This window comes from Oryzias latipes, chromosome 5, assembly GCF_053564925.1.
Source record: "Oryzias latipes strain Hd-rR chromosome 5, Olatipes_Hd-rR_3.1".
Lineage (NCBI taxonomy): Eukaryota > Metazoa > Chordata > Actinopteri > Beloniformes > Adrianichthyidae > Oryzias > Oryzias latipes.
The window spans coordinates 21942861-21964349 of record NC_136241.1 but is presented as its reverse complement, the minus strand read 5'-3'; the positions used below and the strand labels follow the sequence as shown (position 1 = coordinate 21964349).

At 42.0% G+C, this 21489-nt stretch overlaps 1 protein-coding gene across 4 annotated transcripts in view; it reads right to left on the bottom strand.

Moving 5' to 3' along the window:
- plxnb1b (plexin b1b) overlaps window positions 1–21489 on the bottom strand; it is a 64638-nt gene that overhangs the window by 27074 nt on the left and 16075 nt on the right. For all 4 annotated transcript variants that reach the window (XM_011475201.4, XM_078947483.1, XM_011475203.4 and 1 more), the window contains exons 2-3: window positions 4068–4157; window positions 2017–3169 (exon numbers count right to left, since the gene is read on the bottom strand). In XM_011475201.4, coding sequence (XP_011473503.1) covers window positions 2017–3159 — 1143 coding nt within the window. In that variant the 5' untranslated portion in view covers window positions 3160–3169; window positions 4068–4157. The remainder of the gene's footprint in view (window positions 1–2016; window positions 3170–4067; window positions 4158–21489) is intronic.

The following is a 21489-nucleotide window of genomic DNA, read 5'->3' as shown; positions in this document are numbered from 1 at the left end:
TTACAAACCAGCTCTATTTAAATTATCTTTGACTGCTTTCAAAATGTTAAATGGCTATAATGGAGTGTGGGTTCTAAAAGCATTTGTGCTGTTCTGAAGAAAAGGACAATATTATGTGTTTTAAGTTCAGATGCTGCTAAAAAAAATCTTAAGCAAACAGAGGAGATGTTTTAACGGACGGTTCAGACCCGTCTACCACACTCAGTTGACGTCTCACGGAAAAATCTGGAGTGTGAGCAATTATTTTGATACAGAAGAGATGACCTGATGCTAAAAATAGCACCAAAAAACATGAAGGTCAAGGACGTCCAGTCAGTGTCTACACTGTAATGACAGCTATGAGTATTCAGCTGTATACACCAATGTTAGGTAATCCATTTTGCTCATGAACCTGGAGCTACAGAAGACTTGGATGAGCTGTGGGATCTCTGGAACAGCCAGAGTCTTAGAAAAGTCTGATCACAAACGACTATCTTCAGGGATCCCAGCACATTTTACTAAAAAGAAAATACATCTCTATGTCTAACTGCACTGTTGTGTGTTTGTGTTCTCTGCTGTCATCTCCATTCTCTACCTTCATCTTCAAAAGTACTTAAGGGACATCTGTGAAGACCCACCAACCACTTTCTCTTTACCTTCTTTTGTCTGTAGAGTTTCCAACTGTCATTGAAAGGTCTTTGTTATCATCATCTCTAAATCCATCACACTAAGCTAATGTCATATTCCTCTCTAAAGAACAAAATCTCTGTAAATATAATTGTTATCTGTTGCAATCCACAAAGATGCTCCTAACAAGCTCAAGATTCACATTTTCTGTGACCTCTTAGAAAAATGAAGAACAAATGAAGATTATACGTATATTCAGAGAAGCTGCTACAGGAGGGTTCTCAATATTCCTGTGTGCAGTCACTTCTTTTAGCCACAGCCACACAAACATGTAATTAGAAACACTGAGAGGAGCAGCTCCTAAGAATGCCACTGAGTGGTTTCCCTCTCTGAAGTGTATTCCAGGAGGAATTCTCTTAAGACTTTTGGTTAACTTGACTCATTCTATAGAGACCTCAAGAGTCTGACAAGGTCCAGGTTCGAGTTCGGATAGGAGACATCTTACTGAACGTTTGGGTGCACTCAAAACCAAACAATTTTCTAACCATATCTTTTCCTGAAACTAAAATGTGGATACATTTTAAAAACTGGTACAATCCTGTTTAATTTAAACCAGATTTTAGACATCAGAGATGCAGAAACTAAACTGTTAGTTGACACAAATCTTTATTTAAACATCACGACGTCTCAGTCTTAGTTTCAGGTGGTTTCCAAGGTAAAAAAACAAAACAGCCCAAACTTCACGCCTCTTTCTAAATCAAGCTTGATGGTTGTGATGTGTCTGAAAGGTTAGAACTGTCTCAGTTCTGCATAAAGATTCACTGTTTGCTGTGTTACAATAGTAACACAAAGGGGTATTGTCATGTGTTGTTCCAGGGACTTCAAGTCAGTTGAGTCCTGCAGAGAGAGCTGTGAAGCATTAAAAGATGTTTCCTGCCTGATGTTGTGTTCCTAATAAAAAAATCCGTTTTTATGAAAGTGTTCAGGTCCAAATACAGTTTGGACCTGCAGGCTGTGCATCTTTCCCTATTATGATTCGATATCGATCTCGATACAAGGTCCACAAATCCATACGTTCAAGTAACTTTGTTGCGAGACTACACAGTCCAATTATTTAGCCTAAATGGATCCAATCTAGATATTTATTATTCTTTTGGCTTTTAAAACGAACAAATGAAAAAGCCTTTTAACAGAGAAACTTTTCATTACTAGTATTTTTTATTTTAAGCAACAAAAACAAAAGGTCTATGGAACGTAACAGCTTCAGACAGGTCGATAAACACCTACTGGAATCATCTGAGCAAGCAAGTCATACATTAAGTTGAATAAATGCCCAGAATGTGGATGTGAAGATGGATGTTTATAGCTTGTGCTGTATTTGCAGAAGAGGTAGGTCTGTGTGTGTCTCACCTCTGGAAGGTTGGCACAGTTGGATTTGACCTCATACTCTATGTAGGCCGCCTCGTCTCCTTCCTCTCTCCCCATCTTTGTATAGCACAGATCTCTGGTGGAGTCAATACGTTGGTCCACATCTTCAAGATGAAACATGCAGAGGGCTGAATCCTCGTTGGGCGAGGCTGAGGACGTGGGAGTGGAGAAGACGCCTAGAAGAATCTCTGACCCGGAACCTTGGCTCCCATCACTGGAGAGACCGAGCTGCACAGCTTGTAAAAGGTTGTACATTTTGCCTGTCCTTGAGCGACAAGTCAGCGGTACTTCCACGTAGGAGTAATAGGCCTGGTCATCCAGACAAATGCGTGAGATGTAGGTGCGGTATTCTCGCGACTGAGACTTCAGGTCCCGCCTGTAGAAGAGGAAGTAGATATGCTGATGGTGGGCAAACGAGGCCACAAAATGATGATCGTATTCCGAGAGTCGTCCTGCCACAGCTAGCTTCGCGGTCTCCTCGTAGGAGAAGATGGGTTCCTGGGCCAGGTTTCGAGTGGAAATGGGTGGATGACTGCTGGTGTAACCGCGTCCAACAAACAGCACCGCCTGCCTGTCAGGACGAGAGCGAACCACCAGCCCAACAGTACTGACATTAGGGTGGTTGGCCGCCACATACTGAGTATCCACTGGCCTTTCTGTAGAAAAAAGAACTTTATTCACAGAATCCAGATTCCGTTTCTGGCAGATTCCCTGGTTGACACTGCCACAGGTAATTAGCTCCATGGAGTAGGGATCTACAAGCAGGAGCTTATTATGGTTGCTGGTTTCCTTTGCCTGGGGGCAGTTGGTTTCCGTCACAGGGGGCAAACACTCTCGGCTGTCTATCATGGGTCCAGTTTTGTCTTGGACATGCAGCTGGAGGAACTGGTCCAACTGGAACAGATGATCTCTGGCTCCAATGTAGATCCAACCCATGGTGGGATCAGGGTGCAGGGCCAGGTGCTCAAAAAGTGTGTTGTTCCACTTAAAGGTGGGATATGGTTCCGATGAGCCTGACCCATGGACAACGCCGCCATTGCAGGGCCAGCCAATGGCGATGAGCAGGAGACAAAGCTGCACTTGGACCATGAGAACAGAGAGACGTTGCTCTGGCCCTGGAGGCATGGCAGCAAAGCTGAGAAAGAGAAAACAGTCATAAACTGCAGTGTCACGGGTTTCCCTTTCATTTCCTGTACTGAAAGCTTCTGGCTCAGATTTCAGTTGAGATTGAGGAAAGTACACCAAGTATTTAAGTCCTACGGATATCATTTCTCAAAGTTCTAAGATCTTTCATTGACAAAACTGAAAAGGTTTTTCACGACATTTGCAAGAAGTGTGGTTCGATTAAAAAATAATGATCAGACACAGAGGACCTATTCCCAATGAGAGCCATTTTTTGTTTTTCCATGATGAAAATCTGCCTGTGTTACTTTTTAATACAAAAATTAAAACAGTATTTCACAGATATGAAAATTAGCTCAATTAAAATAAATGATAAGGGTACACTCTGGACAGGGCAACACAATCACACACCTATACACACTCTCAGTCACACCTAGTGACCATTTGCAGTCATCACTCAACCTACGAAGCATGTTTATGGACTGTGGGAAGAAGCCGGAGAGCCGGGAGAACACCCACGCATGCTCGGGGAGAACATTAAGTCCACAAAGAGAGGTCCCAGTTGGGATTTGAGCCAGGGGGCTAACCACCGTTCCACCGTGTGGCCCTAGAATCTTCATTGAATATTAAACGTAGGCATGACGTTTGGCAATAAAGGTCAACCCAAATAAGATAATAATTGTGTAAAAAGAAAATCAATCCATTGATTTTAATAAATAATTGAACTGTCGTAAATTAAATTTGATTTACCGGTAAATTTTCCCCAGATATGGTAAAAGCAGAACCAAATTAATTGGAAACTGGAAGCATCAACAAAACTATTTCTATAGTGCTGACTTTAACAGGTATGTAGGTGGCGCACAAAGTGGCAGTTGATCATTTAATAAGCCTCAAGGAGAATGTGTCCTCACCATTTGTTTCCAGTGGAGCTTCACAGAGGTATGTCACCTCTTGACCCCCCCGGCAGCGCAGGTTTAAAAGCACATCCTTTGAGACACAACCTGCAGAATAAAGAAATAAATATTACTATTTGTTCTTGGAAAATGTAGAATTTAAAGCATTAAATGCAGAAAAAGTGCACATTACCACCAGCCTAAAACATGCCTGCAAGTTTGATGTGACTCAAGTTCAAATCTAACAGTAATGATACCAAAGGACACCCCCTAAACAGGAACTGTACTGAACACAAAAACCCAGAAAGACTCCAACAAACCGCTGAACTTGAAGCTCAGGGGCAAAGGCTCACACACTGGTTGATCAATAGTTGAGGAACCATCTGCTAATTGGTCTGTTGCTGGTTCAAATTCCATTACCAACATCTCCAATTTCTCTCAAATCTCAGATTTGTTTTGTTGGTCTAACAAAATAAAAACGTCTAGCAGTAGTTCCCATTTGTGTTTACTCTCATTTTTCTGGCTTTACATTGCTTTTACTTTTCAACCGCCAAACTTTAATTCCTTTACTATATTCGGCAAATCCTGCACTTAATCTCTCAGAAGCGTCTTCAAACATCTCTTCATCCTCTGCATTTAAGCATCCCAGCCCTGGAACAGATTAACCAACTCATCTACTGTGAGAGTAGAAAAGCACATTTAAAAAGTAAGCTTCAAACTTAAAGATCAAACCCTTTTTTCCAGTTTTAAAATTATAGAGCCGCACTAAAAACATAAGCCTGCAGGGGATTCAGAGTCTATTATCTGCTGAACAGCACCCTAATAAAAAGGATGGCAGCAGTTCTGGAGGATAACAGCAACAGGAGCCATGAATCTCTGATGATGCTCACACAGATAACACTGCAGATAAAACTACACTTTCCAGACCCGGACAAATATCTGTAGCGTGTTTATGCAAAAATTAAAGGAAATTAACTAACTACTGTCCTTCTTTTTAAAAATTTCAGTTAAGAACATTTGGTCCAAGGGCCAATTGAAAACTCTGCCACCACTCAACAAATTCCAAATTAACTGACGGCATTCTAACAAAGTCTTTGCTAAAGAGTCTCAGGAACTGTGAACTGGACTAAAAAAAAATCCTCCATTTATGCAGCATATAATCCAATCAGAATTCAATTCATTCAGATAGATGAACAGGAAAAGAAGCCTCTCATTCAGCACTGGCTGAGAGGACATCCGTAAAGGTAGAGGGGGAATATGGGCATGACAGAGCTCTGTCAGAATTTGTTAGGCTGTAAATACGTTTCATGTTTGATCATGTTTAGGAAACATTTGTGATACATTACAATGTAAAAGCATCATATAGCTGTCATCTGGAAACTTAAAACTCCAAAACTTTAAAATGATGAGACGGCTGAGTCACCACTGGAGGAGATCACTGGCTGACTCCAGACAGAAATATCCGGTAGTTTGTTTTTTTTTAGTTGGAAAAAGACACTTGTTGACCCCATGCAACAAGAATGAGGTCCTGAAGTAAGAGCTGATAAATATGAAGAAGGAGCTGTCTGCCTTTAAAGCCAAAAGATGGCAACTAATGGGAAACTGCCAACATGGGAGGCTGTATTAAAAAATATATATTGTATTCTACAAGATCCAAAGGGCTAATTTTCATAATTCCTGCAACATTGACCTGCTTGGAAAAACACAGAAAACACTGGTTTCCTCTTTAGCACTTTAACAAGAGGGGTCCTCAGAATACTGGTTTATCAGCAGCCATCCTACTTTAAAGAAACAGGAGAAGCACCCCTGTATCAGGAAGAAGGTATATCCAATCAATCCAAAACATCTGTTGATGGACTGAAGCTCTGTCTCACTAGACATATCACCAGAGAAGAATTTGTGCTAAAGTCACAGCAGTTGATGAAAATGCCATGCCATGCTGAACGCAAACACAACACAAATGTCAACTTTGGTCAAATACACAGGTAAGTTGTTTAAACTTTGTTGCTGCTCAACAATTAATTGACAAACCACAATCCTGTAATACCTCAAAATGAGTGGCTGATACTTTGGTTGACACTTCCGAAGTTGAAGTGTACTACATGTGTGCCGTCTCCAAATAAATGAATTCAAATCCACATGAAAGGTAGGGTGGAATATCATCAGCTTCACGCTGGAAGTAGAGTGTTTTAGCTTCACTAAAATGTTATATCTTCTAAGGCAGTGGACCCTAACCCCCAGGCTGTGGACTGGTGCCAGTCCATGAGCCACTTGGTAAGGCCGCAGACAGAAAAGCAATGCATACGCTAACTTTGATTATTTCAGTTTAGTTTATTTTCTGATACTGAAGGAAGTTTTATTTTGGAAAACTACTGGATTCTATTCTCCACACCCGTCTGTTTTGACGCATCATGTGACTTTAAGTAGCTGTTCGGATTGCTAAGTTAGTAGCCCAAAGCAAAAAGGCTAATAAAAACAAACGAAAAAACGTATTTGGAAAGTTTCTGCAGGAAGAAAAGAGCCAGTGAGGAAGCCGAATAAGGGACTTCAACTTCAAAGAGAAATAAAGCTGTGTTTTACTCATCATATGAATTTATTGAGACAGTTGTTCTCACATACCAGAAGCCGCTCTGCCTGATATGCGGCGACTGATTCTCAAATGTTTCACACACGCAGATAAGAAAGTCGCAGACACGGTGGATTCATGATTATATTTAGAAAATACCAGTTTTACGACGGTTGTCATTTCATTTTGCTTTATTTATCCATCACACCTTACAAGTTGGTCACAGCTAAAGTTAGCATCTGGTTGTTAGCATCCACTTTGACGTCTTCATCTTCATCACAAAGTCTAAGTTGAAACCAGTCACAAACATCTGTTCACTCAAATAAAGTTGGCAACTTGCTAAAGATGTTTCTGATCTGAGGAAACCTTTAAAAAGGAGATTAAGGTTGAATTATAGCTGTTAAGAAACTTTAGCAGAGAAAATGTTCCTGTTTTAAAAGTAAATACACAATGAATCAGGAGTTATTTAAGAACAAAATATAAAAATATTTTTGCTCTGAAAGATGACGTGGGCCTGGCTTGAGTTCTCAATGTTTTAATGGTGTTCTATGAAAAAAACAAATATTATTAAACAAATTATTCTTCAAACTGCGTAGTACAACAAAGCGTACAACCAAATATAAACTGTGTGGCACATGCTTTCATGCAGACATCTCTAAATAAATACAAATCCATATTAAACCTTACTTGAACAAGGCCTTGACAAGGTGGGCAACATGAAGAAGTCTCTGTAACTGACATTTCACCTGGAGCAGTTCTGGGATTAAGATGGTAAAAAAAATTCAGGATAATGAATCCCTGACCTTAGACCCTCCTTCTCGATGTTCCAAGATGGGCAATTGGGCGGAGAGCTTTGTTAAGTCTACACACAGGTCTAACCAACAACTGCCCATTGAGAAAACAATATTGTCAAAATTTGAGTTTTACTAAAATGAAATAAAGAATAAACAGAAGGATATGGGTTTTTTTCATTGCTGTGCCCATGTCATTTGAGATATTTTAAGACTGTTATCCTTTAGTGCTAAACCAGACATACAACAGCATTCCAAAGAGCATTTATCCACTTCACTGAGTCCACTCTTTCTTTTTAATTCAGTTAATCTTCAATTCAGTAGCTCCAGATTCCAGAGAGGAAAACATATCTATGTGGAAGAACAGACCGAACACGGGGGGAGGGAGTCGGAAAAGGAGGGAAAGCGACAGCAACAAGTGCTGGCAGGTCTCATCTGTGCTCTGATGGAATGTGACCAATGAAAATAAACCGGAAAGAAAGAGGGAGTGAGGAAGAGGAGGATGAAGCAGGCCTTAATTACAGTGCCTACACATAATAGCTCATTCAGCAGCCACTCATTTGCCAGAACAAGGAGGAGGAGAAATGAAACGGGTTTCTAATTAGTTACATGAATGAAAGAAAACACACAACTATGATGAGAAGTAGTCATGTTTACACAAAAATAAAAAAAATCTCTAAATTGGCAGCAGACACACACAGACACACAGCAGGATAGGGGGCAGTCTTGAACAAACACAGACATCTGTAATCATTCATCGGCTTCACATCAACAAACAGTGTTCATGTAGCGCTCTGGAAACTGAAGCGCTCTCTTCATTTACACAAACATCAGCATCCTGCTGCAGCTTCTGCCGTCCCTGCTGTCCGACAGGAGCGGTGGAAACCATCAGCACCACCTCATAACGGAGGGCGGCTCAAACATTCACCGCAGATTCTCAGGGTCACTCTAAACCCAGGAACACACGAAAGACGCGCTGTTCTGTATGTGGCGTCTTTCATCGTGGCTGATGAAACACAAGAGGAAGCGTGGTAAAAAGAAAGGTGATTAACAATGGCAACCAGAACACGCCCTCTAGGTGTTTGGACCTTCAATGGAGACTGATCCCATTCAAGCACAAACTTAACATTTTCACAAATTCTTCCTGCCAGCTGTTGCAGGATCTTCAATCAAACCGCTGTGTTTGTTTTTGTTGGCTGATTGACTGATTAAATCTTCATGTGTAAATCTGGTGCCTCTTTTTCCAAAAACTCATGATCTCATGGGGGTCCACCTGGTTTTCCAGTGAACAAAACCCATTCAGGAATGCAGGAAAGTGAAAATACGCCATGTCCACCTGGATTAACATCCACTCGATAAGTTTTCCGACACAGGGGACCGCGAGCAGAGACTTGAACCCTGAAGTTCTATCCAGAGTTTTTGTCCTCTCATAATCCTTTTATGAACTATGGTTTGGAAAAGACAAGAGAATTCCATTTCTCTTAAAAAACAGGGATCTTCCTTCACTTGCAGATGAAGTCTGATGTGGTTTACAAACAGACTTTCCACAGATCAAAGAGGAAGAGAACCAAGAGGAGGAAAGAACATGAGATCACTACATTACGAGAAAACAGCAGTCCATAGTGTGACTCTAAAGAAGCTGGAATCATCCATCCACCTCCTATTTCCTCTTAGTCCCGTGCTAGGTGAATACATCAGGATGAAAGCAGGGTACACTATGAACAGGTTGCTGGCAGGAGTAGTCATGAAAGCAAACATGTTTAATGGTAAATGGGATGTATGTATGATTTACCTGGGTAAGGAACCACACACCCACAGCTGCAACACTTGTGCCAGAACGTACTAATGCTTTACACAGGAATCTGTGAGCTTCTCTGTGTTTCTTCAGGACGGTGCGCCCCCTGTAGGTGGATATTAAAACTTCTGGGACACCTTTTTGTTTTAAGACCCACTCCAGTCAATCTTTTCTAAAAGATTTTTTCTAAAAGCTGTTAAAAGCTGTCAGTTGTTAATTCAATGTAGTTTATTTTATTTCGACTATGTATCTTGTGGGCGGCAGTGGCTCAGGCGGTTGAGCGGGTCGTCCAATGATCAAAGGGTCGGCGGTTCGATCCCAACTTCCACCAGCCAACTGTCCTTGTGTTCTTGGGCAAGACACTTCACCCTCCCTGCCTCCAGTGAGGATCCACTGGTGTGTGGATGTGTATGAATGATCCCGGTGATGGTCAGAGGGGCCGTAGGCTCAAACTGGCAGCCACGCCTCTGTCAGTCTGCCCCAGGGCAGCTGTGGCTCCAACAGTAGTTACCATCACCAAGAATGAATGAGGAGTGAATGAATAATGGACACACTGTAAGCGCTTTGAGTGACTTGAGAAGCGCAAATAAATCCAATCCATTATTATTATTTACAGCTCTTTTTAATATATAAGGAAGAATCCGAATTCTTCCCCTAACCCTTCAGCATTTGTAGGGGTAGGGGTGTACAAAATAGTTTTTTCTATTTTTTTTTTTAGGGGAAATCCGCATTGCGTTGTGCCGTGGAGGAGAAACGCATTTCTTCATGTGGGTGTGCTCTGAAGCACAGAAGTTCACATTTAAATGTTGGTAATAACTTTTCATTTTAGCATGACTTTTAAAAGTTATAAAACTAATGTTGTTGTGCATTTTCCGAGCCCTGGCAGCTACTCGCTAATGTTAATGACCGGCGGCTATTGATGACGCCATCGAGTGGGAGTCACCTCCAAATTGGAAGACGCTTTTTTCCATAACTTTCCGTTTGGAGGGATGAATGTAGGGGTAGGGAGAAGCTGTAGGGGTGGGGGAAGAATTTGGATTCGGCCTAACAGTCAATAATGGTACCAGCCTGGTCTTTTCTTTGTTCTTTTCTCCCTGCCACAGTCAGAGCTCGTTTTGGACAATGGCATCCCAAAATGAGCAGCTGTTGGAATTGGGGGATTTCCAAGCGCTAAAGTCTGCTTCAGCCTTTGGTTCTGTCCTGAGCACCGTGAGTGAAAGCAAACCGAACCAGATTAATGGGAGGACATTCATCCCCATTCCCACCTATTCCAGTCCCAGAAAGAAAGCAGCCTGAGAGACCATTAAAGAGTAAGATGACTGACATTGTGGTTCAAACAGAACCATGTCCAGAATATGATGGTGGTTTTATGAGTCTCACAGTTATCACATATCCCAACCCACCTGAAGCTCACTCCCACACCTCAGGTTATGCTCTTGTTTCTTTCTGCACATGTCTGGGCTTCACTCTCAGATTTTTTCTTATTTTCTCGGTCATGTGTAGCAGCACAACTGACTGTGAAACTGTGCAACCCTTTAGTCATTTCATTAGTTTGCCTACTGGAGCTGGATAAGCCCTGTTGGCTTCCTGACAAGAAGTTATTTATAGAGAAACTTTCAACCACTGCCGGCCTTCTGCAAGCACAGATTCCTGACCGGCGGATGAAGCCGAGTAAAGTCAAGGAAAGTAAAGACAAAAGCGAGGATTCGGTCTATTGCATTCCTTTCCAGACAACAGTGTTCCAGAAAATTAGGACAGTAAATTCCCGATGAGTCCCTGATCCCGTTCACAGTGGGTCAGTGTTCTGGAAATGTCTCAGAGGTCAGAGGACTGCTGCTTCTAGCTGTAGATGCGAAGGAAGTATGGTAACTTTATGAGCCCAGCTTGGATCTGCTGGTTCCCTTCTGAGAAGTCTGTGGCTTTGGTCAAGCGAGGGCGTTTCCTGCCATCATAGTCTTGCTCTGAAAAGACTACAGCTGTCTTAAAATCACAATGAATAAAAACACTGAACCAAAGTTTGATGTTAAAAGGTTTCAATAAGTCTTTCACAAACAGCAGCTCACGGAAAACTAGTCCTAATAGAATGATGAACCAGAAACGGGTTTGAGTTCACCTCATTTGACAAGATAAAATTTGATTCACATGAAACAAACTATAGGTTTTAACTGCTGTAGATTAAAGAGCAGCAACCTCACAGCTACAGACAGACCTCTCCTTTCCAACAACTCAGCTTCTGGAGCTTGAAACAGTGTAACGTTGCAGAAAAAGAAAGAATAAATGTTTTCTGCTAAAACCCCAGGAGCTGTTAGGGACCTATTGGACAAAAACCTTGCTTAATGCTGAAACATTTTCCTGTAACAGCGTCCGACGATACAAGAAATTTAGTTTGGATAAAGACGTTTAGTTGATCTTTATGGTTTTAAGGGCAAGAAAAAAAGAGAAATGAAAAGTAAAGTCAGACGGTTCATAAAGAGTAAGTTGCAGATCTGCAGACAAAAGCTTCATGACCAATTACTCTACCTGGTTGGAAAATTTAAGACTTTAAAAATACACGAGACATCCTGAAGCCCTCATCTTTGGTCAAAGTTTAACTCTGCAGTGAAGAATTAACAGGTTTCCAGACTGTTTAACTCTCAGCAGGACCAGAGCTGAAAGCAGATGGGGCAGACACGACGAGGCCTCGAGAAAAATAAGCACACACGGGAACACAAACTGTGAGAGGAAGATGCTCCTGCAGGGGTTAAACCAGAAAACACGAGTTAAAACAAGATTCAGTCATCTGAATGACAGAACTTTCTCTGATCCTCCAGGAACTCCTGAACAGTTGCTTCTCAACGAATGAAATATGATTAACAAAGGCAGAAACCAGAACTGGGTTTTAGTACATTTTGGCTCTTTATCTTGACACAGTATTTGGTTTTCAAGTGAGAAATGTTCTTTGTGAGTTTAAAGCTGCCATTTTCTACCTACATATTCATTGTTCTTTGTGTGCATAAAGCTGGCTTAGATCATGTGTGCTTGGTCTGTACTCATTATCCAGGGTGCTCTTTAAAAAGTGGTTAAAAAGGGGTGCCGTGTTTTTGGTGGTGGTGGTGGGGGGTCCCTTCATGACCCACAACATCTTAACAACCCTTGAAAAAAGTTGTCACTCCAGGGCCACAAACCCATTTGTCCTCATCATGCATACAACTCACTGACTGTATATGAGAACTGGACCCATACAAACTGAACGGACAAAAGGAAGTCAATTCAGTCGCTATTTTTTCGCAATACAGAGCCAGACGACGTCAATTAGCAGTTGTTGGTCAGAATTGGTCTGAGTCAACATTTCTATGGCAACCATTCTCACCCATCAGGAAGGAGGTAGTTGGAAGTCCACACCCCTACCACTTGAAAGTGGGCTCGGGAGAATCTGTCAATCAAGCGTTTTAAAAGTTTGACGTGATGCTGTTATTGAGGCAACTGATTGGTTAATTTATGACTTGAATAACGTACTTCCTATTTCCAACACGAGGGGTGAGGGGTCATCCAGTCCAATTCTCACATACAGTCAATAATACTACTTCAAGTCCTTCTGAGGAGGCGGAGTCAAGTCAGGCAAACAACTGAAGAGGAAAAATATTTGAATGATCGATTCTTTATCATCAGAAATGGTGGGTCCTAAAACTGCTAAATTGGTGTCTGCAGATATAAACATGTTTGCAGAAAAGTCTCAAATAAAGTTCTGGTTAGATTCTACAGCCACAATGACCATGAATGCATCAGCCCAACTGCCTGTAGAGGACTTTGACATCTCAACGACGGTAAACTTGCTGATTGTTTGTAAACAACAACAGTAGCGCAACAAATCAGGATTATCTAGCCCTCGAGGGTTAAAGCAGCACAGTCTGTATCCATGCCGCAGCAGACCTTCATAATCCTCTTTCCGTCATAACTTATAACTATTTCTGAGAAGCCATCAGCTGTTCCAACCGAGGCAAAAAACCAGCTCTGCTGCTGCTGTAGTAGTAGAAGAGGAGATTTGGTGGAACAGCCAAAGCATATTCTTGTGGAGGGCTGGGTCATGCCAGCACACACGCACAAATAAAGGTTCCTTTCTGTGGCTTCCCCGCCAATAACAGGAGGCGGGCAGAGCCAGCGCAGGGTAAATGTTAGTGCTGCTCATCTCTGAGCCGTGTGTGGAAAACAGCAGCGCTGAATAAAAAGCTGCTTTGTGCTCTGGGTGGAGAAAGCAGCTTTTCCATCACGTTTCTTCATAAAACATCAGGGTGAGAAGAGCTGGACTCTACGTTTAGAGGTAAAAACCTGAGGCATCGGAGCTTCAGTGCTGAGGCTCCAGGACTTTAACATTTATTTAAGAATGTAGTCATTGTGGGATCAGAGCTGGACAGTCGAGGCAAAAACAGCTGAGAGTAACGACACCTGACATTATCACAGAAACATAATAACAGGGATTCATGCGCACCTTAATTACTGGGTGTGTTTACATGTGCTTAAATAACTATGTTACACTGATTTTCTCAGGTAGCCGCTTTCTTAAAGTTCCTTCTAAACCGGAAAACCAGGCTTGTGTAACCAAGCTGGAGTTAGGGTCCTTATTCCTAATTCCTATTTAGCTTTCCACAGGGAAATCAGATTTCTTCAAGATTACACCAGCACAACGGAGGAATCACAATAAACACGTGAGAACGTGGAAGTGGTTACTTGTAAGCTGATTTCTCATGTTACTTAAATGCACGTAAACACAACTAAGAGGATAAATGTTTGTTGTTTAGCAGAGATTAGAAAAGGAGAAATATTCAGGAAGAGCAGCAGACATTTCTAAGGCATTGAACTATAAAAGTCTTTTCATCTCATTCATGTCAGAGTAAGCCATTCCTTCAAGGAAACCAAACTTAACTTTTAAGGTTTGTATTTTAAAACTCTGTAAGTAGACGAATGCTATCCCCTGTTGAGATAGTCAGTTACATGGGGGGTAGGGGGTCTTCCAATAGATTTCAGGCAGGAAATTACATTGACAAGTAGTTGGGTTGGCCAGTACGGACATTGGACACCTTCCCTCTGGAATAAAGTTTCCATATTCCTTTCCCAATATTAAAGCCAACCCAGAAGTATCAGAATTAGTGTTGCAGTTCTTTAAATGACCACTGGAGGCAGGTTTCAGAAGGGACCAATTTCTTATAAGCTGCCATGTGAAAAAGTCAAAGTTTAAACCCAAATTACCTTTGGTACTTTTTTGTGGTTATCGCTTTATTTTCAATGTCATTCTGTAAGTGTGTGAATAGGAGACAAATGAAAAATTGTGTTTGGATTTTTTTAGACCTTAAATTTGAGCATCATCAGGGGCATGTTTATTGATTGGCAGGTGGATTGGCCCATGAATAAACTCAACAAATCTCTTACTTTGTTCCGTCCAGTTGCCCAGGTTCAGAACAATGGTGAGTCAGAGATTATTCATCCAGTTAGTACTGTACAAACATGCCTTTTAGTTCTTAATGTACTGTATGCCCAGTAAAGCCGTTCTAGAGCTGACAAACTGGCAAACAAACAGTCACACTGAAGGGAAAGAACTCCAAACTTCTCTGTTAACTACATCCAGTTTTTGTAATCGTACCCTCAGAAAGCCGCAGATCTGTCTGCAAAACTCCAGGGGAGGAAAGTGCAGACTGAGCCTCTGATGGAGGATGCATGAGAGAGAACGGACACAGGCTCTGCCCAAAGCTCAAAATCATCTAAAACAGACAGGCGTACAACAGTGGACCACCCTGAGGTCCAAGTTTCCAGTGCGGTTTGGGCCACCCTCACAGATTTGAAGTCTCAGTTGGTGGATTGAGCTGCCCAGTGGTGTAGTGGTTAGCACTTGTGCCTCACAGCAAGAAGGCTGATCAAATCTCATCTGGGACCTTTTGTGTAGAGTTTGCATGTTCTCCTTGTGCATTTGTGGGCTCTCTCCAGGAACTCTAGCTTCTTCCCACTGTCCATAAATATGCTTTATACGGTAGATCAAACAAGGACTCTAAATTAGGTGTGAATGCCAGTATGTCTCTGTAGGCCTTTGATGGGACTGGCAACGTGTCCATTGTGTGCATAAACATCCACATCACCCTGAATGAGAATAAAGAAGTTCAGAAGATGGATGGAGTTGGTGAAACAAAGCCTCATGGTCCAATAGGCTTTAAACCTTTTAAAGAGCTTTGTGTAGTCATCATATTAGTCATAACTGTCATCTGTGATGACTCAAGTCAAATTTTCTATCTGCACTTCATCCTAGTTAATCTGCTCCCCCAAATTAAATTAGGTCAAATTAACTAACAGCAGGGGGGGGGGCACCAAGTTATTAACTGATTTCTTTCAACAAACTAAAACAAAACTAAGTGACAAAAATAAATTAGACACAAGGGTGTTGTTAAATGTCATGGCAAAGTCACAAAGTCAAAACGAGGCTGCTTTTCCTGAACACAGTAGGAATCAAAGGACAACCAGCATCAGTTACTAAAATTTGTAGAGGTTTATTTTTTTGTTTGTTTTTTCCCTTCCACAAAGTCATGATATCAGATTGGTTCATGAATTTGGAGATCCACAGAGCCCAGAGATTATATACAATAGAAATCCTGTGAGTATTCAGTTGTAATTATATAAAATATCCCAACTGTGGTTTCCCAGAACATGTGATATAATAAATAACATGCAATTATAAACAAACAAATAAATATGCAGATGACAGGCTCCTTAGTGCCACAAATTTACTATTTCTTTAGAACAATCACGGTGTAAGATTTCTCTACTGCTGAGAGATAAAAACAATATTAGGGGAATTCAATATTTTTGCCAAAATTTCAATATTTTCAAACCTGCCTAAGGGAATACCATTAATCATTATAGCTAATAAATTCCTACCCTGTGCTCCTGAAGTAAAAACAAAAACCTTAACAATTGGGAAAACAGACAGCCACATGTAACCACTTAACCACAGACAGTCAGCCTCATCTTTTCACATGACGTCAGACGGCAAAATGCGTGATTCAGCAGCTCGAACACTCTTCTACAGTATTCAGGGGATAATAGAAAGCAGCGTTGGAGCAACAAGTTTTCTGGAGCAATCAAGACGCATCAGTGCTCTCATTCTGTGTGTGTGTGTGTGTGTGTGTGTGTGTGGCTTCCTCCCCCCAACTCTCTTCAATAGCATAAAAGGAACGGCTGGGAAACGGGGAGGGTGATGAACACATCTTCATGTAGCTGTGAGGACCGCCACCATCATTAGAACTTCAGCTCACAGAGCTGTGGTCTGTTTGGGGGTGGGGTGGGAGAAGGAGGTTTCAGGGTGATGCATTGAGATGCATTGGCTGATAGGGAGGGGTGAAAATGGTGTCAGGGAACTTTATATCAATGTGAAACCCTCACTAGCCACGGTTACATGCGCAAAATATCTTGATTGGATCAATGGTCATGGATTAGAATTCAACCGTGTACATGGGATCAGAAAAACTTTTTCCGATTAGAACAAACGTTCTCATGGTCACACTATGGGTCCGAATAAATCATTTGGGCACGCGCTGTAGTGTTGAAAATACCGGAAGAGGAAATGAGTCCCATTGTAAACAAACTGAGATGCCACATACATTAATGCAGCAGCTCGGCAATATACGAAATGATCTCCTAAACGTGCTTTTATTAATTTTATGAATATTATGAAGCGCCTGTTCGCTCATCATGTTATTTTTAATCCGTGTGGTCAGTGCTTTTTCTGTGGAGGAACGGAGCTGGAAGAAGCCAGGGTTAGGAGTGGGCTAACACGTGTTAACAACATTAGCCTTGTTTGATGAACACAAAACCCATGCAGGAAATGCTGCAATCTGTATCTTGGCTGCACGTTAATATGTAGGAATAACAGCAGCCTTTATTTAGTCGGGACACGACTGGAAGCACAAATCCATGTGATTGTTTGAACAGTTTCTAAGGATTGAGCAACATTTCTGCTTTGAAAAGCTCACACTCCAAAGCCGCTGTGTGAGCTGGAAGTCCGAGCTCTGCTCAGACACACGGATCTCCTGCGTCCGGCAGCCCCTAACCCAGAGCGGCGGGACGGATTGCAGTCCGAAGTCTCCCACACATAACTAAACAACAAAACGCACACGTAACAAAGCATCCTCCACTCAAAAACAAAGTTATTAATCCAGCTGCTCTGCTCAGAGACACAATTCTTTCGGTCCACCGGCACCCAAGCCAGGATCGCACAGGGTCCAGACGTCACGGGGCACAAAACGCTCCTTCCCGCAGCCCCCTCGTGAGGGGTGTAAGAGAGGGGAGAGGCGAAGAACCGGCGGGGGGAGGGCGGGGCGTGGACGGGGCGGCGCTTCGCACCGGGCGACCGCAGAGCAGCTGGTCGGTCCTGTTTGAGCTCCAAAGCTTTCTCTGGAGCGAAACATCGTCTATGCATGACGTTAAACCAGAGCAGTATTGACACACGATCGGAATGAACCGTTTACATGAAATTTTGATCTGAAAGAGTCCGATCAGGGCAGACTATTCCGAACTGCGTGTTTACACGAAGCATTTTTCCTCCCGATCAGGCGTTCTTTCCGATTACTTTTGTCCATGTAAACGCAGCTAGTGATAAAGACCAAGTTGTGTTTGAGAAGGGTAGTTGAAGTTGTGGTAACCCCACCACACACATACATATCCCCTCCCCCAGAACACAATAGGCTTCTCCCAGCCCCCGTGAGTCCCATTATGGTTCCAGCAGCGGGGTGACTCCTCAAAGAGCTTCTTATCAGAGAGCTACGCTCTTCATCCAGAAACTTCAGGTAGAACTAGAACTTTCAAAGTTTAACTAAATCCAACACATCCACACAACAGAACACGCACGTTCCTTTTGTCTTTTAACTATGATTACGCTGTTTTTTAGCCAGAATCCCAAACACCTGTCATTTTCTAGGGCATAATTTCTGCAGAGCAGCAATAGTTCATTAGAAATTTGTCTCAGAGTTGTGGGCGGGACCGTTGGCACGGAGCAACCCTACGCCGCCTGCCCCTCCCAGTTGCTGAGAGCTTATGGTACACCCTGTATATTTTCTACGCCACACAAAAGTTGGGTTGTTTTTTGTTTTCAAGCAGCATTTTTTTTTCTGTTCCTAATTCACGATTTGAATAAAGAAATACTCAGCAATGCAATTTTCAGCGTAATTTTCTCAGTTTATCTCCTCCATCATCCGAAAAGGTTTTAATCGCAGTCTTTACTGAACTACAAAAGAAATGATGAAAATAAAGTTTACACAAATGTGATGCCACTTCAGTACCTGATATATTGCTAAAATATTCAGATGTTAATATGTGGAAACCCTTAAATAAATCTGAATTACAGGTAAATGGAAACAGTAAAAACTTGAGTATTTAATACTTTGTACCCTTTCCCACAGGACTGTGGGCTAAAATGAGCTAAATTATTTTACATGGAAACAGTTAAGACACAGAAATCTCCACCTTTAACCAATCAAAGCAACTACACCTTTGATGAGCTGAAAAGCATCAAAAAACCCTGTTTGCTTTGCTCTGACTTGCTCCTCTGAGGTGTAGCTGCTCTTTCCCAAACCACAGTTACCTGAACCTCTGAGCCTCCACATCTGCAAAACTACTGCCAGGTTTTAGCAGGTGCCTTTGAAGCTGGCCATTCTTTTATCTGATTAAACACTCACATGGACTTGAAGTTTTCCACTTTACTGCAGAGATGTGGGAACTTTTCCTTAGGAACATCCTCAGACCTTCTTTTTCCTCCTCCTCCAAAAAAGAAAAAAACAGATTTTCTTCCAGGATATGCAACCTTGACAGCCCACGCACCTCCCGTAAACCTACTTTAATCAAAGCATGGCTAAAGAACCTGAGCCTGAGATTCTACTTTGATCTGGAACGCTTCCAGTGAACCAGAAGAATCAAAGTATGATCAGAAGCAAAAATATCACAGTTTTTTTTTGCTACCTTAATTAGCACAAGAGACATTGATATTGGACAAAGGTAACCCAGTCATGCCTGAATTTATTTAGTATTAAAAAAATTAGGCCTGCACAATATACCGCAAATTTATCATTATCACTGTGCAATATGCATGTCACAAAAGACAGCGAAAATTGCAATAAATGGTTACCTTAAATGTGCTTAAACAATCTAATGGCAACTTATATGGCAACAAATAAATCCCTTTATGCATTTTACCAATCAGATGGACCCCTTCACGTTGATGACCAATCAGATGGAGCCCTGTTATGTTAGATGTTCGCCGACATTTGGAGTATAATTTTTAAATTGTAACAATGGAATGGGAATGATGTTTTTGGTTGTTTTGCCCTTTGTTTATATACCGCAAATTATATCGTTATCGCAATATTAATCACCAATTTCACATATCGCAAGTTTTCCTCTTATCGTGCAGCCCTTAAAAAAATATAAAGTGGTGTCCTGGATTACACGGTGCAAATAAGTTATTTCATGAATGAGTTAAAATCAGATCACCTGCTCTTTCAAAAAAGTTGTTACTAGTTGTTTTTACTGATTTGAGATAAAAGCAGTAGGAATTTTTCTGAATTTAGCACTGTTGGTTCTTGATCAGAGGTTGCAGCACGTTTAACCTTTGTGCTATCTTAGATGACCCCACCCTTCCATTGACGTGTTCTCCCTACCATGACAAAGGTGGAAAGATTTCATGTAATCCATGGACACCAGTGAAGATCACAAATCATTGAAGGAAAATGGTTCAGCGCACTGTCTAGTGGGTCTAGATGACCCAACTCCCAATGTTAAAGTGCCTAGGATAGCACAAGGGTTACAGATCTGTAGAACAGCACCTGAAGACAAAAGAACTGGTAATAAGGAGCACACATGTATGACCAACAAGAGGAAAAATGGCACTATAAAAAGTTATGGGTCCAAAACATCTCTTGGAGAACTGGAGGCTTAATGGTCAACAACCCACCATGAATCATCAAAGTGTGACAAAAAAAGAGCTGCTTTCAGACCCACATCAGAGCTGGACCGTAACAAAACCTCGAAGGACGATGAAAGTCGAGGAAGCAGAGGGGTTGTGATTGAGATTCTGCGTGGAGTCTGATAAAGCACAGACGATGCAGGAGTCTTCAAAGGAACAAGGACACGGGCAGCAGAGCTCTTCCCCTTCATGGCTCTCTTGTCTTTTTCTGACTTCAGAGCATGAGAAGAACAAACTGCCGTCATAAAAACAGAGGGCGACTAAATGACATGATTTGATTATATAGCTGTGTTTGCAGGCGGAGTCCCAGACGCCCCGAAAGTCACCTTGTCTGTGTGAGGCAGAAAGACAGAGGTGGACTCTGCAAGGTTTTTATCCGCCAGCTGCTTCATGCTGTGATACCAAACAAAAGAAAAAGGAAAACACGGTATTATCTCTGTCTTCATCTCCAGAATGACGGAGGAACATTTCTCAAAGGAAAACAGAACAACCTTTCAGCTGTCGTTAAGCTCTTAGTTACGTTAGCCTGATCAAACCCATATTAATAAATTCACAAATAAAATTGAGAGGATGAAAATATTCTTTCACTTTTACTTTTTTTTTTGTTAAAGTTTCCAATTTTTAGGTTTAAGTGCATGCAGCTGGAAAACTGCCAGAGAACGTGTGAACAGTTGACCCACCGACAGCAGCAAGTACTACTCCAGTGCTGACGGTCAGCTCTTCCCCAGCTGCCCCAGCATGGGAACAGCCCACTGCCTACAGATCCCTCACAGGATCCAGGAGGGAAGGATTAGGAGAACAAAAACCAACAGCAGCGAGGAAGGAGGATCAGACGTTCATTTATGTAACCAAGGTCAGCTAGAGGAAAAACAGAAAGACCACAAAGCAGGAGGGGTATTGCAGGGCAGGGAGGTATGAAAACAAGGGTTTGAGGTCTGGCATGGAGGGGGCAGCAGCAGTTTTAAATAGCAGCTCGCCGAGGAGGAATGTGAAGCCGATGTGCTGCAAGTCCAAGTCCACGAGGCACTGCAGTTCAGCTAAGGTGACTCCGTTTAAAAACAACAAAAGACAAGTTTAAGACAAGAGCCAGACAAACAAGAAGAGCATCCCATCTTCTGACATTCTCAACCTGTCCAAACCTGCAAAAAGGCTTCATGAAGGACTATGGTGGGCCATGCGTGGCTCAAAGCTTCACACCTGTTGTCCTCCAGCATCTTTGAAGTCTCATCACTGATCCTTTCTGTGTGCATAAACTTTCAGGTTTTTCCCCAAAGCACTCGTAAGCGCAGATGAAAAAAGGAAATGTTTCAGAC